The 27,313-nt window shown below is 46.1% G+C and overlaps 1 protein-coding gene across 26 annotated transcripts in view; it reads left to right on the top strand.

The window, feature by feature from the left end:
- LOC309804101 (zinc finger protein 226-like) overlaps positions 1-27,313 on the top strand; it is a 439,178-nt gene that overhangs the window by 65,325 nt on the left and 346,540 nt on the right. Inside the window, exons 1-2 of one of the 26 annotated variants that reach the window (XM_082621203.1) lie at positions 15,003-15,270; positions 18,747-18,843. The exons of 24 other annotated variants lie outside the window; for them this stretch is intronic. In XM_082621203.1, coding sequence (XP_082477329.1) covers positions 15,164-15,270; positions 18,747-18,843 — 204 coding nt within the window. In that variant the 5' untranslated portion in view covers positions 15,003-15,163. Of the gene's footprint in view, positions 1-15,002; positions 15,271-18,746; positions 18,844-27,313 lie in introns of those variants that run through there. One more of the 26 variants, XM_082621204.1, reaches the window with a different exon arrangement.

The raw sequence follows: 27,313 nt of genomic DNA, 5'->3' as shown, positions 1-27,313 counted from the left end.
CCCCTAACAAGAGTTCTGTATACACTCTTACATACACCGAGTGTCACCCAGGTCCAGGCAGGGTGACAAGAACTTTACCACGCAGACTTATATCTGATAAGCACTCTACCCCCATTCATCCTGCTCTTCTCTGCACTACAACACACACACACACACACACACACACACACACTCAGACACACACACACAGGAACATAGAGAGAAATATTCTGAATGGTGAGGGGCAGTCATTGCCTTCCCCAGTCTGTCATTGCCTTCCCCAGCCTCTCCCAGCCACTGCCTGAAAATCTGCCTGCTGTCTAGAGCTCCATTCCCAGGGCCCATCCTACAGTCTCCTGGGCCCTGGGTCTGGTAGGAGCTACTGGGCTCTAATCTGGGGCAGAGGCCTCTAGCTGGAGCTTTGGGGTGACCACCCCTCTCCCAGGGCAAGCTACTCGCCTACATTTAATGCACGCAGGCGTCACGTGGCCCGTGGCTGTCAGAGCTCCCCGCAGGACCTTGAGGACATTTCTCACCCTTGCCCACGCGGTCTCAGTCTCTGGAAAGCCCTTCCCTTCCCTTGGTCTCCTTTGGGAAATTGTTCCTGTTGAAGGAATAAAACCTCCTTGCTTTCAATATGACACCATCCCTAGACAAACAATCTTCTTTTGAACTGTATTCCACTTGTCAACATATTTTTCAACAGGGTCTTCAACTCATGGGGCTTCTCTTTCCACTTTGGTAAAAGAGGCCAAGCAACTCATGGGTCTCTCTCAGCATCCTTGCCTCCTTCACATCCCCCACCTCATGACCCCAGGGAAAGATGCAAGAGAATAAGAGAGAAATCGGGGACTGAGAAAAGCTGCACCTCTAGGTCTGTGCAAGCAGGATGCAGCCTGCTGTGAGTCCGACAAAGCTCCAGGCCCGGCAGCCCCAGGAGAGAGTCCTCAGAGCAGCGGAGCTGACCTTCCATTTCCCAGGGGACATCTGGCCGTTCTGTGCCGTCTCACACCACAGGGAGCCTCCGGATGGATACGGCAGCATCAGTGAGACAAGGTCTCTCGCTCCCTGCTTCACAGGTGAGACGTTCTCAGTCCCCCTCTCCCTAGAGAAGGTTCAGTTTGGCAGAAACCCATGTGCCCCAGTCAAGTTGCCCCCCACATACCTCCTCCCTTCTCGGCAGTTTCCTGGGACTCTTCATTTTCCAGGTGTTTCCTCTTTTGTCGCCGTTTCATCGTACCAACTAGAAGTCTCCCTTAGAAGATGCCTCAAGAGATGTCCAACTCCTCCTCTTCCCTACAGGCTGGCCCTTGTTGGCTCTTGGGCAATCCGTTGAAATGATTCAATACAAATAAAAATAGTCAAGTCTCCTAAATGGCTGAAAAACTTGTACCACTTATTGAACCAGCAGTGCTGCCTAGTGCTCACCAGGGCTGTTAAGTTTCCAAGGTTGCCAGGCGCACAGCAGGATTCTGTGACCTCAATGATGACATCGGAGCATTCTGTTGACCTAGGTACAGCACAGTCTCTGCAATAGCACAGGCCCCGTTTTCCAGAACAATTCCTGTTTCCCAGCCGGACCTTTCCCATGAAAGGGAAAGGTTCATACCACATCTATTATAAATTGTATCATACCATATCTATTATAAAATGAACATTTTGATTGGAGATCTTTTAATGTCTTATATAGAGATTTAATATGAATATTTTAAATGGTCTCCAGTTTCCCTGTGGATTATTGACATTTTAAACTCTGCGCTTCAATTTTCCCTCAATACCTGTAATTTTGTCACGGCTATTTCTGTACTTAAAGATGAGTAACTATATAATTGATTTCTTCATTTTTCCCATCTCTTTCCAAGGTACTGAATTTGATTGTATCTTACGAATGAGTGAAAAATGCTAGTCCTTGAGTCAGGACATTGGGCCCTTTACCAAGGAACTCAACCTGTCTGGGCTTCAGCTTCTGTCTGTGCGATCGAGAGGCTTGGCCTAGCTGACTTTTCAAATGCTGTGTTTCTTTGATTCACTCTCACTTACTGATCTGCTACTTACGAAGAGGGCCTGTTCTCATAAAGTAAGAACAGGCGTTTTTTAATCCTTGGGTTGGGCAGAGTTTAAGTGGTCGTACTCAGTTTGTTACTTATATTTACTTTTACGTATGCTTAGCTCTAAATAATTTATATGGCTCTTGTGACTCTTTTTAGATCTTCTTTTTTTCTTATTTTCTTTTACAGTTTCTAATTTATTATCGCCAGTGTAGAGGAGCCTGATTGATTTTTAAAATGTATTGATCTTGTATGTGTCTGCCTTGTTGAACCGTCTTATTAGTTCCTGCTAGTTTATCTGTGGGTTCTTTTGGGTCTCCTAGATAAATGAACATATTAAACGTAAATAATGTGTTCTTTGGATAAAGTTTATTTTCTTGCATCTCTATATATAGAAGCAATATGTTGAATTGATTTAAATATTTAAATACTTACCTACCTGTTATCACAATCTAACGTTCTTGATCTTATTTTCTTTCAATCAATATTATGTTTTCAGGATTTATCCACGTGAATCCATATAGATGTAGGTCTTTGATTTTTGACTGTTTGATATTATTTCATCACATGCGTATAGCATCATTTATTTTCCATTCAAGCATTATTGGACAATTGGATTGTTTCCCTCCCTTCTCTAGAACAAACAACGTTTCCTAGAATATCCCCGAAGGTGTCTGACAGTCGAGAAGGGCCAGGCTGCCCGAAGATTCCTACTTGCTTTTAGCCAGCTTCCAACAGGCCATCTCCAGCCAGCAATTTGAAGCACAGATGAAATGAAACCTCCCCCAAGTGTGGAGATCTTAGGAGCTTCCTAGAAGGTGGGAGGTTCATGATAGGCATCCTGCTGGGATCCCAGGGGAGTCTGAGCTGGCCTGAACCTCATCTTCCTCCCCCACCTCTCAAGAGAAATGTGGAGGAAAGAAGACTTCAAAAACTGTGAGTAGGCAGAGGGAGAGAGATTGGGGGCCGAAGCTGCAACTGAGGTCTTGGAGTGGGCTGTGAGGACGCAGAGCCTCTAGAGAGCCAGGCTCTGCCTTCTGAGCACTTCTCCCCTAAGGCTGCTCATCATTCAGGTGATAGCAGGCATATACAGCCGACTCGGCCCACACTGTCACAGAAAGCCTTATCAGAATCTCTTCTTCTTCATACACTCTTGTGTCTGTTACTTGGTTATTGCCTTCGGGACTCCACTGATGTGAACCACAGTTGCTAGGGGATGGAGGACACTAGTGACCCATCTTGCTCTGTGGCCTCAGTCCACAGCTTGAGGGTAAGGCAAGAGGCCAAATGAAGGTCAAGAAGGAAAGATGGCGTTTGAAGAGAAGACCTGAGTTAAGGGTGTCTTCTCAAGTCTTGATGAATGAAATGGTAGCTCCAGTACCTGAAGTCCTGCTTGTTCTCAAGGCTGACCACGGGGCTGGGTGCACTCAGTGAAGGAACCGTATACACTTAGTATTTCCTTGCTTGCTCACACTTGCCCTCCTCTGATACACACTCTGCAAGACTGATCTTCCCCTGAAACAACTTTCCACCTGCCACTGTCATCTCATGAACATTTGCTTCCCCTTCCTAGTGTCCCCCTAGAATGCCATTGCAGCCAATTCATAATTTGATAATCATGCTTCTTACCATAGTCTCAGCAACTTCTGATAAATTTTATTCACTTCATTCCATAGTCTTCACACATCAATAATCTTCCTTAACTTCCTAGCTGCAGGTTAACCCATTCGGAATCATTTCTTTTTCTTTCTCTTCTTTGGCAAATCCTTTCTATCTTTTAAGGTCTTTTTCTTGTCTCTCTACCATCCTGCCTTCCTGAACTTCTTTTTTTTCCGTTTAAGTAACCTTTCAATCTCCTTCCCCAACTTCCTCATAAACATTGAGAGTTTATTCCTCACACGTTAGACAGCCGTTTATGAATGGCCAGGCATAATGGACTCAGAATGAGTTGGCACCCCCGAGGTACCTGTCTTGCTGGGGAGCCACAGGTGAAGGGCTGGCTGCTGGACACATGTTTGCATGGAGTCAGGCTGAGTGGCCTCGGGGTGTTTGCTCTGCACTTGTGTGTGTTTCTCCCTAGTTGGTTTCCTTGTCCAGCCACCTGTGACCTCGCTCCATCCAGCCCAGGGAATCCTTCTCATCACAGGGGTAGGATGTTTGTCTCGTTTTCCGTCACATCCTTTCCCCAAAGTTTGGTTGTGAGTTGTTCCCATTCCAAAGACGTTTCCTCTTTGAAGAGAAAAGAGAAAATCTTTTCTCTCCTTTTCTCTCACTTCACTTCTGCTCTATTATCTCCTCCGTCCAGAATGGCCCCCTGACTCAAATGGGTGTAGATCCGAAGATGGCAAGAAATGCCAGCAATTCTGAAATAATAATACGGATGTATCAGGAACACTTGAAAACCTTTATCCCGCCACATTCAAAAAAATTGCACTTCCAGTGTATTCAGAGTCTCAGTGTAGAAACACAAATGATGTAGAAATTGAATGACACTCAAGGTTTTCTTTCCTCCTTTCCTGATTTATTCTAATCCTCCAAGTTAACATGATGAACTATTTGTTATGTAACCTTTCAGACATTTTCTACACATGCACACTTTTCTTTTTCTGACACAAGAGTGTGAACTAGGTCACTTTCAACATGCTGTGATTCTGTGATTCACTGTCTCCCACCGAGTCATCCACTGATAAAGTAATCTGTTTCATGGAGAAATATGTCCAATAGCTAATAGCCAATGTCTGTGGAGTGCTTACTCTGTGTCGGTTTCTTGTAACTACAGATCTTTTGTACAACGTACCCATGGACCAGGTACAATTATAACCCCCAAGTGACAGATAAGTGCAGATAAGTACAAATAAATACAGAGGCCAAGTGACTTGCCCAAGACACTGGAGCAAATCAAAATCCATGCCTCTGTAATCATTTTGCTCTATTGCCTCTGTCTGGGAGGCTCGATGATTTGGCAACTAAAACCTTAAATATCATGTTCCATTTTTATATGTCTGACACAAGCGTGGGGCTGTGATACGGGGTAACTAACCTGACTACTTTTTTTTTTTTTTAAATCATTTTATTTTTATTTTTTTTAATTTTTTACTTTTTGCTTTATAACAAATTTAATCAGCTATACATATACATATGTTCCCATATCCCCTCCCTTTTGCGTCTCCCTCCCACCCTCCCTATCCCACCCCACCAGGCGGTCACAAAGCACCGAGCTGATCTCCCTGTGCTCTGCGGCTGCTTCCCACTAGCTATCTACCTTACGTTTGGTAGTGTATATATGTCCATGCCGCTCTTTCACTTGGTCACAGCTTACCCTTCCCCCTCCCCATATCCTCATGTCCATTCTCTAGTAGGTCTGTGTCTTTATTCCTGTCTTACCCCTATGTTCTTCATGACATTTTTTTTCTTAAATTCCATATATATGTTAACCTGACTACTTTTGAAAACCCTTATGCACCTGGATGAAAGTAAGCCAGGGACTGCAAGCTCTAGATTTAAGGTTTCCTACCAACTTTTAAAAATAGCTTCTTGAATGCAATTGATGTAATGTCAAGTCTAGGATGTAGTCCAGATAGTAACAGAAAAAATGGAGATATGTAGAAAACTACTTAAAGTTGACAAGTATTGGGAGTGTAGTATTTTTGGGGCCAGTGTGTAGACCACAGGAAAACTTGCTGTTTCCATCCCAAAGGGAAGAGCGCTGTATTGCAACTGCCAAGGTCCCTGGGGCAGCAAGTGTGCTCACTGCTTAGTAAAGAAGCATCCTCAGTTTGATAGAATCATATGGGAGTCTTACATTTGGTTAGCAGTTTCTACCTTCTTGATGTAATAATATTTTCAGGGTGTGGGAGGGTATCAAGCTCTGAAAATACCCTTGGAGAGATTTGCTTATTAAGTTTGGCTTTTTCAATCTCCCTACTACTTCTTTACTAAACACCAGGCGGTTTCCTTCACTTTTCAGAACCATGTTGTTTTTCCCTTGTCTAATGAGCTTTGAACTACTTTTGGATGAGCTATTAAGTTTGGGAAAAAATAAACATCTCTTTAAAACAAGGAAGATAATAACAATGACATGTAGAAAAAGCTCTAAAACAGAGAACATCCTCCATTCTGGCCAATGACTGGGGGTGGAAGGTTCGTGCTCGCTGTCCAGGACGTAGAAATAAAAGCTGAGGAGGCGCTGAGGCGTCTCCTGGATCTCTATAAGCCTCCATCATTTCTGCTGAGTAGGGTTGACAGATAAAATATAGGCTGTTTAGTTAAATATGAATGTCAGAAAAACAACGAGTACATTTTGAAGATAAGTATGCCCCAAATAGTACATAGGATCTACTTATACTAAAAGTGATGACTTATTATTCATGTGAAGTTCAAGTTTAACTGGGTATCCTGTATTTTTATTTAGTAAATCTGACAGCCCTACTGATGATCCACAATGGAGGCAGTTGAGGAGCGGTACATGCTGGCTCTCGGACAGTCAGGAATTGCTTCAGCAGATCCAGGTACAGTATGAAATTCTTTCTGGATGTAGCTCAGAAGCCATGGCCAGCCCTTGACTGCAAGTACTGCCTCGGGTTTCCCTGAGGTGGGGTAAACCTTCCTCTTAATGGCCTTTTGGTAAGTCTGGAAGACCATATCCAAGGGGAGCCCCAAAGTCAGTTTCATCCTCACAACCATGTTTCCAATTCCTGGAATTGGCTGCATGTGACTCCCAAGAGATGAGGAGGTTTGTGAAAATTGGGAGTGTCATAGCTTGAACCCTTTGTAGGTAAAGTTTTGGTGTTCTGAGAGTTTTAACAGGAGCAGTGTGAAAGACTCCAGGTCCCCGGGTAGATAGAAATAATCCTGTTCTACTTCTGTGTATGTGACAAGTCTCTAATAGTTCAGAGAGCAAGTATCTGGTCTTAGAAAGAGTGATCCAAGCTTGGATGTTTCTGGTGACAAGGCAAGGTCGTGAGTTTGAAGTTCACCTTTTATGGTTGAGGAGACAATAAGGTTGTCAGAAGGGCAATCATGGAGGAGACCTTGGCTTCATCCATTGTGCAGGCTTGTATATGTGGTTCTATGTAGATTGTGTTTCAGAGGTGGAGCTTGTTTACAACTATGAACATTCTCCGATGTGCTTTTTGGCCCTTCATTCCCAGAGCGAGAGCAGTGCCTAGGCTCTAGAAATGCCATGGATATTCTGAGCTGTCAGTGGCATTTCCCAGGTACTGTTCCCTTGGTGCCGCTCCTTGAAAGGTCCAAAGGGATTATCATCTGTCTTGTGGCGGGTCCTAGCATTGTGAAAGGAAGCTGCTGCACCGGGCTCAGAGGATTTCGGCTGTGGTGGGAGTAGTAGTAGTAGTACGACTATAAATGGTATCACAGCATATCTATTCCAGCTGGAGAGTGGTGTTGGGGGGTAATGAAGGGGGGCTTTTATTGTACTTTTATACATTGTCCCCTTGAAACTAATTCAATTTTTTAAAATTAATTAATTTCTTTGGGGCTGCATTGGGTCTTTGTTGCTGCTAGCGGGCGTTCTCTAGTTGCAGTGAGCGGGGGCTCCTCTTGGCTGTGGTGCACGGGCTTCTCATTGCAGTGGCTTCTCTTGTTGCGGAGCACGGGCTCTAGGCACGCAGGCTTCCGTAGTTGTGGCACGTGGGCTCGGTAGATGTGGCACACGGGTTCTAGAGCGCAGGCTCAGTAGTTGTGGCACGCGGGCTTAGTTACTCCGTGGCACGTGGGATCTTCCCAGACCAGGGCTCGAACCCATGTCCCCTGCATTTGCAGGCATATTCTAAACCACTGTGCCACCAGGGAAGCCCAATAATTCAATTTTTTATAAAGAGAATATTCCTAATATTCTTCCAAAATTTTAAAAATATATAGTTGGATAACACTATGAAAAATTAACTGATATATTCTTTTATTATTTCTCTTTGCTCCCTGGATTTTTTTTCCCCCTCCAGTCAGCTAGGCACTCTGAGTTCACTGCATTAGGAAGGTAAAGACTCAGCAGAAATGAGGGAGAAAAAAAGAAAATTCTCAGCTTTGGAATGTTCAAAACAGAGGCCACAGTAGAACAGGTGAGAATTCTGTGCACAAAAAATAAATGTCGTCTCAAATGTAAAAATGTATTCTCTGTACTGGGAGGCAGGAGAGGGAGGGAGGGAAGGACTGAAGGAGAGAGATCAGTGTGGCCAGGGACATGGAGACTGTGCTTGAGGACGATAGGCCCAGGAAGAGAATCAGAATCTGGAGAAGATTCAGCCTGCACGTGATCATTGCCTCCAGCCAGCACCCTCATCTCAGACCTCGGGAAATTCAGAGAGAGAGTGGGAGTAAGTCAGGAGGGCCACGCACATAGTCTGTGTGGCAGGGGTTGTGGCCATTCCCTATTTGTGAGAAGTCCCCAGCAATTTGCAGGCCTCCTTTGGAAAATGCTGGCGGACGTCTCTAGCGCTTATGTGAAAGCTTGTTCACAAACCTTGAAAGATACAGTTGTAGATGACTGATAGATAGATGCATAGATAGAAAAATGTAATTAACTCAAACATCCAGGAAAGGTTTGGAAAATGCCCTTTATTGCATATGATGTTCCTATTGTCATATGATGTTAGACTGAGTGCCGGTCCCTTCATCCTCCTTCAGACCATGGCATTCTGTCTGCTAGTATCCCGAGGGTCCTTTCTTCTCCCTGGAAGGGATAAAACAAATGAGGTAGAACAGGAAGAGACAAGCAGCACTCCAAGCTCTGCTGGTCAGGGTTACCCTCCAGCGTTGCCTTAATGCTCAGAGCCACACACACCACAGTGAGCTTGGCTCCAGATCAACTACCACGCAACGAAGGTTCTGGAACATTTCCATATCTCGGGGGACCTCATTTCCATGTGACTCTCTTTCATATTCCCCTTTGTCACAGAAGGCTAGGTACAGTGGTCCAGGTGAGATTTCAGCTCAGGCCAAAGGCTCTCAGACCTCAAAGTTCCGGTCCTGCAAGGGCCCCTGTCCTCTCTTCAGACCACTCCTGGCTCTCTCTGCTGTCAAGGAGCTGCTGGCAGTATGTCCTCTAAGGGTTGAGGTCCATCGTGCAGACCCTGAGAAAACTCCTAGGAAAAGGCTCCACCTTCTTCTTGAAGTCAACAGAGCTCAATTCCTTTGGAAGTGCTGGGTGTGTCCCAAGTTGATGCAACTGCAGAGCCATTAGGTAAACCAGCACATGTGTGCGGCCCCTTCCCTTAGACTCCTCTGGGCCCTCGTGACATAGGCTCAGAAGAGTGCCAGCCTCAAGCCTTACCTCTTCCAAGGCCACACCGTCTCCAGGATCTTCTGTCCCATGAATCTCAGTTGCTGTGTGGAACTCAAAAGAGAGAAAAGACCCTGCCTGCGGGGTCTCTTCGGGCTGGGGCCTTCTAGCTTCTCTTCCTCGTCCTCCCCGTCCTCCTTGTCCTCCTCGTCCTCCTCGTCCTCCTCGTCCTCCTCGTCCTCCTCGTCCTCCTCGTCCTCAGAGGTGGTCTTGGGTTCCACACTGCCCTCCTCCTCAGGGGTGCTCTCAGATTCCACATTGCCCATCCACTGGGCCATGTTGAGATGAAAGACACGGCAGCTGAAGCCCTCCAGGACGCCGCCCTTCACGTGCTGCTGGAGGATCTCCACGGTGTGGAAGACCCGGCAGCAGGCCATGCACCTGAAGCCGGTCTCCATGGTCACCATCCAGGCCGGTGTCTTGGCCCTGGGTGTCTCCTGGACTGCAGGTGACCCTGATGGGCTGCCTGGCTCTGCCCTTTCCTCATACTCTTTCTCCTCCCCAGTGGGCTCACTGTCAGACAGGAGGCTTTCGGTGAACACATCAGAGGGGTAAGTGCCTACTGTGCACGCATCCTCAGGAAGGGTCACTTCTTCTATCGTCAGCTGGTTTTCAGGCAACTCCAAGGGTTTCTTTGTCTTCCAGGAGACAGCTACACCCTTGTTCACTTGTACCTGCATGTAGTATATTTTCATGCCCCTTTCCTCTTTGTCTGGGTGCAGATAGTGCTTACAGGGTGAAGAGGGTGAGGAGGAGACACAGTGTGATGGGGGAGCAGTCTCCCCTTTTTCCTGAACCTGGGCTAGGGGTGCTTTAGGCTGGGCAGTGTCTCGATGTGATCTCCGGATTCCTGAAAAAGGAAATTAAAACCATAATAACATGCATGGGCCGTGCCAGAAGCTGAGGGAGCAGGTGTGGTAGACGAGAGAGGGACATTTGCATGAGGTAGCTATGTCGTGAGCTTGGTGTCTGTTGGCCGTAGGACGGAGCGGTGTATCTGGTGTCATCTGTGGGCTTTTCATGTGCGTGTGGGGGGATACTGGAGCGGTGTCTGTGTACAGGGGTGTGGAGTATGGTGGTGAGGGCTGTGGTATGTGAGCGACGCGGGTGGATGCGTGTACGACGAGGAGTGTGATTTTGGGAATATCGGTGGTGCATTACTTGTGGAATGGGGCTGTGGTGCTTGGGGTTTCTGTGTGCACTGAGAAGGGCTGTGCCTGGAGGGCGGATGTATGTGTGAGCTGTGTGGACCTGAGCTGGATGGTCCTGCTCTCAGGCTGGAGATCTATGATGTAGAACTCTGTCCTTCTCTGGAAGCAAAGGCAAAGACAAACCCTACATTTTCCTCTGAAGATGCTTAATCTGGTCCCTCTTCCCTCCACCTCAAGCCCAGACCTTTCCGGCCCCTGCTCCTTGACTTCGCCACCGTGGTAGTACCAGGATCCACACACCCCCGCCCCAGACTCAGCTGGGATCCACGCCCTCGTAACAGCTCAGCCATCCTGCCCAGGCTCCTCCAGAGAGCCCTCATCACCTCTGATGACCCTGGGTTTCCTCTCAGCCTCCCTGGGATCTGTGTGCCTCCTGCCTCACAGCCAAGCACCCCCTCACCTGAGGAGCCCCGCGCCCTTACCAGCGTAGATGAGCTTGCGCGGAGAAGAAGCACAGGAGAAGTATGTAGAGGCAGAGGAGACCTCCACTGCCTCTGGGCTGCAGCCTTTGGCCACCACAGTGGATCCAAGCTGAGGGGGATCCTCTTGTGACTTCGAGATTCCTGAGGGAGGAATGAAAGGCTCAGGGTGGGTTCATCAGTCCTCTGTCCACAAATACTTACCGAGTGTCTGGCACGTGTCAGGTGCAGTGAATACACACAGTTGAGAGTGTGGTTCCCAGTGGATACTCCAGTATTTAATTCAAATCAGTACTTACTCTGTCACTGTCTTGTTGGTAATGTAGGCCTGGGTGGTGACTGTGAGTATGTGGGAAGAGTGAGTGATGTGTATCAGTTAAGTCTGTGGTAAGTGTGGGGTTGGCATGGGGAGCACGGTGGAGATGTGTCTTATCTGTGTCTGTGGCCTTTGTGTGCATGGTTTCTGTTCACAAGTCAGGAATTCTGGGACATGTAACTTTTCCTCATTACATGGTGTGGCTTGTATTTATGGTGTGTGTTCATTCATTCATTCACCAAGATTCAGTAAGCAGCTACTCCTGTGTATCCGGCACTCTTGCATTGTTGTAGTCTCTGGTAACGCTGCACATTCTAGTAGGGGAAGACACACACTAAACAAAAATACAATAAATATATAATACCTGAGCTGGTGGTAAGTATATAAGGGTTGCCAGACTAAGCGAAGAAAAATACAGGGCACCCAGTTAAATTTCAGTTTCAGATAAACCCAGAATAATTTTTTAGTGTAAGTATTCCCATGCAGTATTTGGTCTTACTTATTTTTAGTGTAAGTATGGCCCATACAATATTTCGGACATACTGATACTGAAAACTTACTTGTTGTTTATCTGGAATTCAAATTGAACTGGATAGCCCATATTTTATCTGGCAACCCTGACATGGGTTAGTGAGACTGTGGTTTACTGTGGTTTGTACAAAGCGGGTCTGGCATTACTCAAGAATGTGTTACAAGTGTGGTGTGTATGACACGTGACTGGTTCTTTTAGAGGTATTTAGAGATGGCTGAAGTTAGGTGTGTGTGTGCGAGAGTTGAGGAGATATATAGCGTGTGTGTGTGTGTGTGTCCTATATATATAGTGTGTGTGTCTATATACATATCTCATCTCCAGCGTTTGGTGTTGGAGGAGAGGATTGTGATACAGGTGGGTTGTATGAGAACGTAGTACAGGAGGGATGCGTGTATATACCTCCGTGTGCTGTGTGTGGTTTAATACGGAAGTTCTATGTGGGGTGTGTGATATTTTTGCTGTATCAGAGTGTACATGGGTGTATGAGTTACTGTCTCATAAAACACCCCTAACAAGAGTTCTGTATACACTCTTACATACACCGAGTGTCACCCAGGTCCAGGCAGGGTGACAAGAACTTTACCACGCAGACTTATATCTGATAAGCACTCTACCCCCATTCATCCTGCTCTTCTCTGCACTACAACACACACACACACACACACACACACACACACTCAGACACACACACACAGGAACATAGAGAGAAATATTCTGAATGGTGAGGGGCAGTCATTGCCTTCCCCAGTCTGTCATTGCCTTCCCCAGCCTCTCCCAGCCACTGCCTGAAAATCTGCCTGCTGTCTAGAGCTCCATTCCCAGGGCCCATCCTACAGTCTCCTGGGCCCTGGGTCTGGTAGGAGCTACTGGGCTCTAATCTGGGGCAGAGGCCTCTAGCTGGAGCTTTGGGGTGACCACCCCTCTCCCAGGGCAAGCTACTCGCCTACATTTAATGCACGCAGGCGTCACGTGGCCCGTGGCTGTCAGAGCTCCCCGCAGGACCTTGAGGACATTTCTCACCCTTGCCCACGCGGTCTCAGTCTCTGGAAAGCCCTTCCCTTCCCTTGGTCTCCTTTGGGAAATTGTTCCTGTTGAAGGAATAAAACCTCCTTGCTTTCAATATGACACCATCCCTAGACAAACAATCTTCTTTTGAACTGTATTCCACTTGTCAACATATTTTTCAACAGGGTCTTCAACTCATGGGGCTTCTCTTTCCACTTTGGTAAAAGAGGCCAAGCAACTCATGGGTCTCTCTCAGCATCCTTGCCTCCTTCACATCCCCCACCTCATGACCCCAGGGAAAGATGCAAGAGAATAAGAGAGAAATCGTGGACTGAGAAAAGCTGCACCTCTAGGTCTGTGCAAGCAGGATGCAGCCTGCTGTGAGTCCGACAAAGCTCCAGGCCCGGCAGCCCCAGGAGAGAGTCCTCAGAGCAGCGGAGCTGACCTTCCATTTCCCAGGGGACATCTGGCCGTTCTGTGCCGTCTCACACCACAGGGAGCCTCCGGATGGATACGGCAGCATCAGTGAGACAAGGTCTCTCGCTCCCTGCTTCACAGGTGAGACGTTCTCAGTCCCCCTCTCCCTAGAGAAGGTTCAGTTTGGCAGAAACCCATGTGCCCCAGTCAAGTTGCCCCCCACATACCTCCTCCCTTCTCGGCAGTTTCCTGGGACTCTTCATTTTCCAGGTGTTTCCTCTTTTGTCGCCGTTTCATCGTACCAACTAGAAGTCTCCCTTAGAAGATGCCTCAAGAGATGTCCAACTCCTCCTCTTCCCTACAGGCTGGCCCTTGTTGGCTCTTGGGCAATCCGTTGAAATGATTCAATACAAATAAAAATAGTCAAGTCTCCTAAATGGCTGAAAAACTTGTACCACTTATTGAACCAGCAGTGCTGCCTAGTGCTCACCAGGGCTGTTAAGTTTCCAAGGTTGCCAGGCGCACAGCAGGATTCTGTGACCTCAATGATGACATCGGAGCATTCTGTTGACCTAGGTACAGCACAGTCTCTGCAATAGCACAGGCCCCGTTTTCCAGAACAATTCCTGTTTCCCAGCCGGACCTTTCCCATGAAAGGGAAAGGTTCATACCACATCTATTATAAATTGTATCATACCATATCTATTATAAAATGAACATTTTGATTGGAGATCTTTTAATGTCTTATATAGAGATTTAATATGAATATTTTAAATGGTCTCCAGTTTCCCTGTGGATTATTGACATTTTAAACTCTGCGCTTCAATTTTCCCTCAATACCTGTAATTTTGTCACGGCTATTTCTGTACTTAAAGATGAGTAACTATATAATTGATTTCTTCATTTTTCCCATCTCTTTCCAAGGTACTGAATTTGATTGTATCTTACGAATGAGTGAAAAATGCTAGTCCTTGAGTCAGGACATTGGGCCCTTTACCAAGGAACTCAACCTGTCTGGGCTTCAGCTTCTGTCTGTGCGATCGAGAGGCTTGGCCTAGCTGACTTTTCAAATGCTGTGTTTCTTTGATTCACTCTCACTTACTGATCTGCTACTTACGAAGAGGGCCTGTTCTCATAAAGTAAGAACAGGCGTTTTTTAATCCTTGGGTTGGGCAGAGTTTAAGTGGTCGTACTCAGTTTGTTACTTATATTTACTTTTACGTATGCTTAGCTCTAAATAATTTATATGGCTCTTGTGACTCTTTTTAGATCTTCTTTTTTTCTTATTTTCTTTTACAGTTTCTAATTTATTATCGCCAGTGTAGAGGAGCCTGATTGATTTTTAAAATGTATTGATCTTGTATGTGTCTGCCTTGTTGAACCGTCTTATTAGTTCCTGCTAGTTTATCTGTGGGTTCTTTTGGGTCTCCTAGATAAATGAACATATTAAACGTAAATAATGTGTTCTTTGGATAAAGTTTATTTTCTTGCATCTCTATATATAGAAGCAATATGTTGAATTGATTTAAATATTTAAATACTTACCTACCTGTTATCACAATCTAACGTTCTTGATCTTATTTTCTTTCAATCAATATTATGTTTTCAGGATTTATCCACGTGAATCCATATAGATGTAGGTCTTTGATTTTTGACTGTTTGATATTATTTCATCACATGCGTATAGCATCATTTATTTTCCATTCAAGCATTATTGGACAATTGGATTGTTTCCCTCCCTTCTCTAGAACAAACAACGTTTCCTAGAATATCCCCGAAGGTGTCTGACAGTCGAGAAGGGCCAGGCTGCCCGAAGATTCCTACTTGCTTTTAGCCAGCTTCCAACAGGCCATCTCCAGCCAGCAATTTGAAGCACAGATGAAATGAAACCTCCCCCAAGTGTGGAGATCTTAGGAGCTTCCTAGAAGGTGGGAGGTTCATGATAGGCATCCTGCTGGGATCCCAGGGGAGTCTGAGCTGGCCTGAACCTCATCTTCCTCCCCCACCTCTCAAGAGAAATGTGGAGGAAAGAAGACTTCAAAAACTGTGAGTAGGCAGAGGGAGAGAGATTGGGGGCCGAAGCTGCAACTGAGGTCTTGGAGTGGGCTGTGAGGACGCAGAGCCTCTAGAGAGCCAGGCTCTGCCTTCTGAGCACTTCTCCCCTAAGGCTGCTCATCATTCAGGTGATAGCAGGCATATACAGCCGACTCGGCCCACACTGTCACAGAAAGCCTTATCAGAATCTCTTCTTCTTCATACACTCTTGTGTCTGTTACTTGGTTATTGCCTTCGGGACTCCACTGATGTGAACCACAGTTGCTAGGGGATGGAGGACACTAGTGACCCATCTTGCTCTGTGGCCTCAGTCCACAGCTTGAGGGTAAGGCAAGAGGCCAAATGAAGGTCAAGAAGGAAAGATGGCGTTTGAAGAGAAGACCTGAGTTAAGGGTGTCTTCTCAAGTCTTGATGAATGAAATGGTAGCTCCAGTACCTGAAGTCCTGCTTGTTCTCAAGGCTGACCACGGGGCTGGGTGCACTCAGTGAAGGAACCGTATACACTTAGTATTTCCTTGCTTGCTCACACTTGCCCTCCTCTGATACACACTCTGCAAGACTGATCTTCCCCTGAAACAACTTTCCACCTGCCACTGTCATCTCATGAACATTTGCTTCCCCTTCCTAGTGTCCCCCTAGAATGCCATTGCAGCCAATTCATAATTTGATAATCATGCTTCTTACCATAGTCTCAGCAACTTCTGATAAATTTTATTCACTTCATTCCATAGTCTTCACACATCAATAATCTTCCTTAACTTCCTAGCTGCAGGTTAACCCATTCGGAATCATTTCTTTTTCTTTCTCTTCTTTGGCAAATCCTTTCTATCTTTTAAGGTCTTTTTCTTGTCTCTCTACCATCCTGCCTTCCTGAACTTCTTTTTTTTCCGTTTAAGTAACCTTTCAATCTCCTTCCCCAACTTCCTCATAAACATTGAGAGTTTATTCCTCACACGTTAGACAGCCGTTTATGAATGGCCAGGCATAATGGACTCAGAATGAGTTGGCACCCCCGAGGTACCTGTCTTGCTGGGGAGCCACAGGTGAAGGGCTGGCTGCTGGACACATGTTTGCATGGAGTCAGGCTGAGTGGCCTCGGGGTGTTTGCTCTGCACTTGTGTGTGTTTCTCCCTAGTTGGTTTCCTTGTCCAGCCACCTGTGACCTCGCTCCATCCAGCCCAGGGAATCCTTCTCATCACAGGGGTAGGATGTTTGTCTCGTTTTCCGTCACATCCTTTCCCCAAAGTTTGGTTGTGAGTTGTTCCCATTCCAAAGACGTTTCCTCTTTGAAGAGAAAAGAGAAAATCTTTTCTCTCCTTTTCTCTCACTTCACTTCTGCTCTATTATCTCCTCCGTCCAGAATGGCCCCCTGACTCAAATGGGTGTAGATCCGAAGATGGCAAGAAATGCCAGCAATTCTGAAATAATAATACGGATGTATCAGGAACACTTGAAAACCTTTATCCCGCCACATTCAAAAAAATTGCACTTCCAGTGTATTCAGAGTCTCAGTGTAGAAACACAAATGATGTAGAAATTGAATGACACTCAAGGTTTTCTTTCCTCCTTTCCTGATTTATTCTAATCCTCCAAGTTAACATGATGAACTATTTGTTATGTAACCTTTCAGACATTTTCTACACATGCACACTTTTCTTTTTCTGACACAAGAGTGTGAACTAGGTCACTTTCAACATGCTGTGATTCTGTGATTCACTGTCTCCCACCGAGTCATCCACTGATAAAGTAATCTGTTTCATGGAGAAATATGTCCAATAGCTAATAGCCAATGTCTGTGGAGTGCTTACTCTGTGTCGGTTTCTTGTAACTACAGATCTTTTGTACAACGTACCCATGGACCAGGTACAATTATAACCCCCAAGTGACAGATAAGTGCAGATAAGTACAAATAAATACAGAGGCCAAGTGACTTGCCCAAGACACTGGAGCAAATCAAAATCCATGCCTCTGTAATCATTTTGCTCTATTGCCTCTGTCTGGGAGGCTCGATGATTTGGCAACTAAAACCTTAAATATCATGTTCCATTTTTATATGTCTGACACAAGCGTGGGGCTGTGATACGGGGTAACTAACCTGACTACTTTTTTTTTTTTTTTAAATCATTTTATTTTTATTTTTTTTAATTTTTTACTTTTTGCTTTATAACAAATTTAATCAGCTATACATATACATATGTTCCCATATCCCCTCCCTTTTGCGTCTCCCTCCCACCCTCCCTATCCCACCCCACCAGGCGGTCACAAAGCACCGAGCTGATCTCCCTGTGCTCTGCGGCTGCTTCCCACTAGCTATCTACCTTACGTTTGGTAGTGTATATATGTCCATGCCGCTCTTTCACTTGGTCACAGCTTACCCTTCCCCCTCCCCATATCCTCATGTCCATTCTCTAGTAGGTCTGTGTCTTTATTCCTGTCTTACCCCTATGTTCTTCATGACATTTTTTTTCTTAAATTCCATATATATGTTAACCTGACTACTTTTGAAAACCCTTATGCACCTGGATGAAAGTAAGCCAGGGACTGCAAGCTCTAGATTTAAGGTTTCCTACCAACTTTTAAAAATAGCTTCTTGAATGCAATTGATGTAATGTCAAGTCTAGGATGTAGTCCAGATAGTAACAGAAAAAATGGAGATATGTAGAAAACTACTTAAAGTTGACAAGTATTGGGAGTGTAGTATTTTTGGGGCCAGTGTGTAGACCACAGGAAAACTTGCTGTTTCCATCCCAAAGGGAAGAGCGCTGTATTGCAACTGCCAAGGTCCCTGGGGCAGCAAGTGTGCTCACTGCTTAGTAAAGAAGCATCCTCAGTTTGATAGAATCATATGGGAGTCTTACATTTGGTTAGCAGTTTCTACCTTCTTGATGTAATAATATTTTCAGGGTGTGGGAGGGTATCAAGCTCTGAAAATACCCTTGGAGAGATTTGCTTATTAAGTTTGGCTTTTTCAATCTCCCTACTACTTCTTTACTAAACACCAGGCGGTTTCCTTCACTTTTCAGAACCATGTTGTTTTTCCCTTGTCTAATGAGCTTTGAACTACTTTTGGATGAGCTATTAAGTTTGGGAAAAAATAAACATCTCTTTAAAACAAGGAAGATAATAACAATGACATGTAGAAAAAGCTCTAAAACAGAGAACATCCTCCATTCTGGCCAATGACTGGGGGTGGAAGGTTCGTGCTCGCTGTCCAGGACGTAGAAATAAAAGCTGAGGAGGCGCTGAGGCGTCTCCTGGATCTCTATAAGCCTCCATCATTTCTGCTGAGTAGGGTTGACAGATAAAATATAGGCTGTTTAGTTAAATATGAATGTCAGAAAAACAACGAGTACATTTTGAAGATAAGTATGCCCCAAATAGTACATAGGATCTACTTATACTAAAAGTGATGACTTATTATTCATGTGAAGTTCAAGTTTAACTGGGTATCCTGTATTTTTATTTAGTAAATCTGACAGCCCTACTGATGATCCACAATGGAGGCAGTTGAGGAGCGGTACATGCTGGCTCTCGGACAGTCAGGAATTGCTTCAGCAGATCCAGGTACAGTATGAAATTCTTTCTGGATGTAGCTCAGAAGCCATGGCCAGCCCTTGACTGCAAGTACTGCCTCGGGTTTCCCTGAGGTGGGGTAAACCTTCCTCTTAATGGCCTTTTGGTAAGTCTGGAAGACCATATCCAAGGGGAGCCCCAAAGTCAGTTTCATCCTCACAACCATGTTTCCAATTCCTGGAATTGGCTGCATGTGACTCCCAAGAGATGAGGAGGTTTGTGAAAATTGGGAGTGTCATAGCTTGAACCCTTTGTAGGTAAAGTTTTGGTGTTCTGAGAGTTTTAACAGGAGCAGTGTGAAAGACTCCAGGTCCCCGGGTAGATAGAAATAATCCTGTTCTACTTCTGTGTATGTGACAAGTCTCTAATAGTTCAGAGAGCAAGTATCTGGTCTTAGAAAGAGTGATCCAAGCTTGGATGTTTCTGGTGACAAGGCAAGGTCGTGAGTTTGAAGTTCACCTTTTATGGTTGAGGAGACAATAAGGTTGTCAGAAGGGCAATCATGGAGGAGACCTTGGCTTCATCCATTGTGCAGGCTTGTATATGTGGTTCTATGTAGATTGTGTTTCAGAGGTGGAGCTTGTTTACAACTATGAACATTCTCCGATGTGCTTTTTGGCCCTTCATTCCCAGAGCGAGAGCAGTGCCTAGGCTCTAGAAATGCCATGGATATTCTGAGCTGTCAGTGGCATTTCCCAGGTACTGTTCCCTTGGTGCCGCTCCTTGAAAGGTCCAAAGGGATTATCATCTGTCTTGTGGCGGGTCCTAGCATTGTGAAAGGAAGCTGCTGCACCGGGCTCAGAGGATTTCGGCTGTGGTGGGAGTAGTAGTAGTAGTACGACTATAAATGGTATCACAGCATATCTATTCCAGCTGGAGAGTGGTGTTGGGGGGTAATGAAGGGGGGCTTTTATTGTACTTTTATACATTGTCCCCTTGAAACTAATTCAATTTTTTAAAATTAATTAATTTCTTTGGGGCTGCATTGGGTCTTTGTTGCTGCTAGCGGGCGTTCTCTAGTTGCAGTGAGCGGGGGCTCCTCTTGGCTGTGGTGCACGGGCTTCTCATTGCAGTGGCTTCTCTTGTTGCGGAGCACGGGCTCTAGGCACGCAGGCTTCCGTAGTTGTGGCACGTGGGCTCGGTAGATGTGGCACACGGGTTCTAGAGCGCAGGCTCAGTAGTTGTGGCACGCGGGCTTAGTTACTCCGTGGCACGTGGGATCTTCCCAGACCAGGGCTCGAACCCATGTCCCCTGCATTTGCAGGCATATTCTAAACCACTGTGCCACCAGGGAAGCCCAATAATTCAATTTTTTATAAAGAGAATATTCCTAATATTCTTCCAAAATTTTAAAAATATATAGTTGGATAACACTATGAAAAATTAACTGATATATTCTTTTATTATTTCTCTTTGCTCCCTGGATTTTTTTTCCCCCTCCAGTCAGCTAGGCACTCTGAGTTCACTGCATTAGGAAGGTAAAGACTCAGCAGAAATGAGGGAGAAAAAAAGAAAATTCTCAGCTTTGGAATGTTCAAAACAGAGGCCACAGTAGAACAGGTGAGAATTCTGTGCACAAAAAATAAATGTCGTCTCAAATGTAAAAATGTATTCTCTGTACTGGGAGGCAGGAGAGGGAGGGAGGGAAGGACTGAAGGAGAGAGATCAGTGTGGCCAGGGACATGGAGACTGTGCTTGAGGACGATAGGCCCAGGAAGAGAATCAGAATCTGGAGAAGATTCAGCCTGCACGTGATCATTGCCTCCAGCCAGCACCCTCATCTCAGACCTCGGGAAATTCAGAGAGAGAGTGGGAGTAAGTCAGGAGGGCCACGCACATAGTCTGTGTGGCAGGGGTTGTGGCCATTCCCTATTTGTGAGAAGTCCCCAGCAATTTGCAGGCCTCCTTTGGAAAATGCTGGCGGACGTCTCTAGCGCTTATGTGAAAGCTTGTTCACAAACCTTGAAAGATACAGTTGTAGATGACTGATAGATAGATGCATAGATAGAAAAATGTAATTAACTCAAACATCCAGGAAAGGTTTGGAAAATGCCCTTTATTGCATATGATGTTCCTATTGTCATATGATGTTAGACTGAGTGCCGGTCCCTTCATCCTCCTTCAGACCATGGCATTCTGTCTGCTAGTATCCCGAGGGTCCTTTCTTCTCCCTGGAAGGGATAAAACAAATGAGGTAGAACAGGAAGAGACAAGCAGCACTCCAAGCTCTGCTGGTCAGGGTTACCCTCCAGCGTTGCCTTAATGCTCAGAGCCACACACACCACAGTGAGCTTGGCTCCAGATCAACTACCACGCAACGAAGGTTCTGGAACATTTCCATATCTCGGGGGACCTCATTTCCATGTGACTCTCTTTCATATTCCCCTTTGTCACAGAAGGCTAGGTACAGTGGTCCAGGTGAGATTTCAGCTCAGGCCAAAGGCTCTCAGACCTCAAAGTTCCGGTCCTGCAAGGGCCCCTGTCCTCTCTTCAGACCACTCCTGGCTCTCTCTGCTGTCAAGGAGCTGCTGGCAGTATGTCCTCTAAGGGTTGAGGTCCATCGTGCAGACCCTGAGAAAACTCCTAGGAAAAGGCTCCACCTTCTTCTTGAAGTCAACAGAGCTCAATTCCTTTGGAAGTGCTGGGTGTGTCCCAAGTTGATGCAACTGCAGAGCCATTAGGTAAACCAGCACATGTGTGCGGCCCCTTCCCTTAGACTCCTCTGGGCCCTCGTGACATAGGCTCAGAAGAGTGCCAGCCTCAAGCCTTACCTCTTCCAAGGCCACACCGTCTCCAGGATCTTCTGTCCCATGAATCTCAGTTGCTGTGTGGAACTCAAAAGAGAGAAAAGACCCTGCCTGCGGGGTCTCTTCGGGCTGGGGCCTTCTAGCTTCTCTTCCTCGTCCTCCCCGTCCTCCTCGTCCTCCTCGTCCTCCTCGTCCTCCTCGTCCTCCTCGTCCTCCTCGTCCTCAGAGGTGGTCTTGGGTTCCACACTGCCCTCCTCCTCAGGGGTGCTCTCAGATTCCACATTGCCCATCCACTGGGCCATGTTGAGATGAAAGACACGGCAGCTGAAGCCCTCCAGGACGCCGAACTTCACGTGCTGCTGGAGGATCTCCAAGGTGTGGAAGACCCGGCAGCAGGCCATGCACCTGAAGCCGGTCTCCATGGTCACCATCCAGTCCGGTGTCTTGGCCCTGGGTCTCTCCTCGACTGCAGGTGACCCTGATGGGCTGCCTGGCTCTGCCCTTTCCTCATACTCTTTCTCCTCCCCAGTGGGCTCACTGTCAGACAGGAGGCTTTCGGTGGACACATCAGAAGAGGGGTCAGTGGCTACTGTGCACACGTCCTCAGGAAGGATCACTTCTTCTATCGACAGCTGCTTTTCAGGCAACTCCAAGGGTTTCTTTGTCTTCCAGGAGACAGCTACACCCTTGTTCACTTGTACCTGCATGTAGTGTATTTTCATGCCCCTTTCCTCTTTGTCTGGGTGCAGATTGTTCTTACAGGGTGAAGAGGGTGAGGAGGAGACACAGTGTGATGGGGGAGCGGTCTCTCCTTCTTCCTGATCCTGGGCTAGGGGTGCTGTAGGCTGGGCAGTGTCTCGATGTGATCTCCGGATTCCTGAAAAAGGAAATTAAAAACATAATAACATGCATGTGCCGTACCAGAAGCTGAGGGAGCAGGTGTGGTACACGAGAGAGGGACATTTGCATGACGTAGCTATGTCGTGAGCTTGTTGTCTGTTGGCCGTAGGACGGAGTGGTGTATCTGGTGTCATCTGTGGGCTTTTCATGTGCGTGTGGGGGGATACTGGAGCGGTGTCTGTATACAGGGGTGTGGAGTATGGTGGTGAGGGCTGTGGTATGTGAGCGACGCGGCTGGATGTGTGTACGACGAGGAGTGTGATTTTGGGAATATCGGTGGTGCATTACTTGTGGAATGGGGCTGTGGTGCTTGGGGTTTCTGTGTGCTCTGAGAAGGGCTGTGCCTGGAGGGCGGATGTATGTGTGAGCTGTGTGGACCTGAGCTGGATGGTCCTGCTCTCAGGCTGGAGGTCTATGGTTCAGAACTCTGTCCTTCTCTGGAAGCAAAGGCAAAGACAAACCCTACATTTTCCTCTGAAGATGCTTAATCTGGTCCCTCTTCCCTCCACCTCAAGCCCAGACCTTTCCGGCCCCTGCTCCTTGACTTCGCCACCATGGTAGTACCAGGATTCACACACCCCCGCCCCAGACTCAGCTGGGATCCACGCCCTCGTAACAGCTCAGCCATCCTGCCAGGCTCCTCCAGAGAGCCCTCATCACCTCTGATGACCCTGGGTTTCCTCTCAGCCTCCCTGGGATCTGTGTGCCTCCTGCCTCACAGCCAAGCACCCCCTCACCTGAGGAGCCCCGCGCCCTTACCAGCGTAGATGAGATTGCTTGGAGAAGAAGCACAGGAGAAGTATGTAGAGGCAGAGGAGACCTCCCCTGCCCCTGGGCTGCAGCCTTTGGCCACCACAGTGGATCCAAGCTGAGGGGGATCCTCTTGTGACTTCGAGATTCCTGAGGGAGGAATGAAAGGCTCAGGGTGGGTTCATCAGTCCTCTGTCCACAAATACTTACCGAGTGTCTGGCACGTGTCAGGTGCAGTGAATACACACAGTTGAGAGTGTGGTTCCCAGTGGATACTCCAGTATTTAATTCAAATCAGTACTTACTCTGTCACTGTCTTGTTGGTAATGTAGGCCTGGGTGGTGACTGTGAGTATGTGGGAAGAGTGAGTGATGTGTATCAGTTAAGTCTGTGGTAAGTGTGGGGTTGGTGTGGGGAGCACAGTGCAGATGTGTCTATCTGTGTCTGTGGCCTTTGTGTGCATGGTTTCTGTTCACAAGTCAGGAATTCTGGGACATGTAACTTTTCCTCATTACATGGTGTGGCTTGTATTTATGGTGTGTGTTCATTCATTCATTCACCAAGATTCAGTAAGCAGCTACTCCTATGTATCCGGCACTCATCCATTGTTCTAGTCTGTGGTAATGCTGCACATTCTAGTAGGGGAAGACACACACTAAACAAAAATACAATAAATATATAATACCTGAGCTGGTGGTAAGTATATAAGGATTGCCAGACTAAGTGAAGAAAAATACAGGGCACCCAGTTAAATTTCAGTTTCAGAGAAACCCAGAATAATTTTTTAGTGTAAGTATTCCCATGCAGTATTTGGTCTTACTTATTTTTAGTATAAGTATGGCCCACACAATATTTGGGACATACTGATACTGAAAAATTACTTGTTGTTTATCTGGAATTCAAATTGAACTGGATAGCCCCTATTTTATCTGGCAACCCTGACATGGGTTAGTGAGACTGTGGTTTACTGTGGTTTGTACAAAGCGGGTCTGGCATTACTCAAGAATGTGTTACAAGTGTGGTGTGTATGACATGTGACTGGTTCTTTTAGAGGTATTTAGAGATGGCTGAAGTTAGGTGTGTTTGTGCGAGAGGTGAGGAGATATATATATATAGTGTGTATGTGTGTGTCCTATATATATAGTGTGTGTGTCTATATACATATCTCATCTCCAGCGTTTGGTGTTGGAGGAGAGGATTGTGATACAGGTGGTTTGTATGAGAACGTAGTACAGGAGGGATGCGTGTATATACCTCCGTGTGCTGTGTGTGGTTTAATACGGAAGTTCTATGTGGGGTGTGTGATATTTTTGCTGTATCAGAGTGTACATGGGTGTATGAGTTACTGTCTCATAAAACACCCCTAACAAGAGTTCTGTATACACTCTTACATACACCGAGTGTCACCCAGGTCCAGGCAGGGTGACAAGAACTTTACCACGCAGACTTTATATCTGATAAGCACTCTACCCCCATTCATCCTGCTCTTCTCTGCACTACAACACACACACACACACTCAGACACACACACACAGGAACATAGAGAAAAATATTCTGAATGGTGAGGGGCAGTCATTGCCTTCCCCAGTCTGTCATTGCCTTCCCCAGCCTCTCCCAGCCACTGCCTGAAAATCTGCCTGCTGTCTAGAGCTCCATTCCCAGGGCCCATCCTACAGTCTCCTGGGCCCTGGGTCTGGTAGGAGCTACTGGGCTCTAATCTGGGGCAGAGGCCTCTAGCTGGAGCTTTGGGGTGACCACCCCTCTCCCAGGGCAAGCTACTCGCCTACATTTAATGCACGCAGGCGTCACGTGGCCCGTGGCTGTCAGAGCTCCCCGCAGGACCCTGAGGACATTTCTCACCCTTGCCTACGCGGTCTCAGTCTCTGGAAAGCCCTTCCCTTCCCTTGGTCTCCTTTGGGAAATTGTTCCTGTTGAAGGAATAAAACCTCCTTGCTTTCAATATGACACCATCCCTAGACAAACAATCTTGTTTTGAACTGTATTCCACTTGTCAAGGTATTTTTCAACAGGGCCTTCAACTCATGGGGCTTCTCTTTCCACTTTGGTAAAAGAGGTCAAGCAACTCATGGGTCTCTCTCAGCATCCTTGCATCCTTCACATCCCCCACCTCATGACCCCAGGGAAAGATCCAAGAGAATAAGAGAGAAATCGTGGACTGAGAAAAGCTGCACCTCTAGGTCTGTGCAAGCAGGATGCAGCCTGCTGTGAGTCTGACAAAACTCCAGGCCCGGCAGCCCCAGGAGAGAGTCCTCAGAGCAGCGGAGCTGACCTCCCATCTCCCAGGGACATCTGGCCGTTCTGTGCCGTCTCACACCACAGGGACGCTCCGGATGGATACGGCAGCATCAGTGAGACAAGGTCTCTCGCTCCCTGCTTCACAGGTGACCCGTTCTCAGTCCCCCTCTTCCTAGAGAAGGTTCAGTTTGGCAGAAACCCATATGCCCCAGACAAGTTGCCCCCCACATACCTCCTCCCTTCTCGGCAGTTTCCTGGGACTCTTCATTTTCCAGGCGTTTCCTCTTTTGTTGCCGTTCCATTGTACCAACTAGAAGTCTCCCTTAGAAGATGCCTCAAGAGATGTCCAACTCCTCCTCTTCCCTACAGGCTGGCCCTTGTTGGCTCTTGGGCAATCCGTTGAAATGATTCAATACAAATAAAAATAGTCAAGTCTCCTAAATGGCTGAAAAACTTGTACCACTTAGTGAACCAGCAGTACTGCCTAGTGCTCACCAGGGCTGTTAAGTTTCCAAGGTTGCCAGGCGCACAGCAGGATTCTGTGACCTCAATGATGACATCAGAGCATTCTGTGGACCTAGGTTGAGCACAGTGTCTGCAATAGCAAAGGCCCCGTTTTCGAGAACAATTCCTGTTTCCCAGCCGAACCTTTCCCGTGAAAGGGAAAGGTTCATACCATATACATTATAAATTATATCATACCGTATCTATTTTAAAATGAACATTTTGATTGGAGATCTTTTAATGTCTTTTATATAGAGATTTAATATGAATATTTTAAATGGTCTCCAGTTTCCCTGTGGATTATTGACATTTTAAACTCTGCACTTCAATTTTCCCTCAATACCTGTAATTTTGTCACGGTTATTTCTGTACTTAAAGATGAGTAACAATATAATTGATGTCTTCATTTTTTTCCCATCTCTTTCCAAGGTACTGAATTTGATTGTGTCTTATGAATTAGTGAAAAATGCTAGTCCTTGAGTCAGGACATTGGGCCCTTTACCAAGTAATTCAACCTGTCTGGGCCTCAGCTTCTGTATGTGCGATGAAGAGGCTTGGACTAGCTGACTTTTCAAATGCTGTGTTTCTTTGAATCACTCTCACTTACTGATCTGCTACTTAAGAAGAGGGTCTCTTCTCATAAAGTGAGAACAGTCGTTTTCTAATCCTTGGGTTGGGTGGAGTTTAAGTGGTCGTACTCAGTTTGTTAGTTATATTTACTTTTACGTATGCTTAGCTCTAAATAATTTATATGGCTCTTGTGACTAGTTTTAGATCTTTTTTTCTTATTTTCTTTTATACTTTCTAATTTGTTATCGCCAGTGTAGAGGAGCCTGATTGATTTTTAAAATGTATTGATCTTGTATGTGTGTGCCTTGTTGAACCGTCTTATTAGTTCCTGCTAGTTTATCTGTGGGTTCTTTTGGGTTTCCTAGATAAATGAGCATATGAAATGTAAATAATGTGTTCTTTGGATAAAGTTTATTTTCTTGCATCTCTATATATAGAAGCAATATGTTGAATTGATTTAAATATTTAAATACTTACCTACCTGTTATCACAGTCTAACATTCTTGATCTTATTTTCTTTCAATCAATATTATGTTTTCAGGATTTATCCACGTGTATCCATATAGATCTAGGTCTTTGATTTTTGACTGTTTGATATTATTTCATCACATGCGTATAGCATCATTTATTTTCCATTCAAGCATTATTGGACAATTGGATTGTTTCCCTCCCTTCTCTAGAACAAACAACGTTTCCTAGAATATCCCCGAAGATGTCTGACAGTCGAGAAGGGC

The sequence above is a fragment of the Mesoplodon mirus genome (assembly GCF_964341445.2).
Source record: "Mesoplodon mirus genome assembly, chromosome: 5".
NCBI classification, from domain to species: Eukaryota; Metazoa; Chordata; class Mammalia; order Artiodactyla; family Ziphiidae; genus Mesoplodon; species Mesoplodon mirus.
The sequence above is the reverse complement of the archived record's forward strand: the minus strand, read 5'-3'. Positions and strand labels throughout refer to the sequence as shown.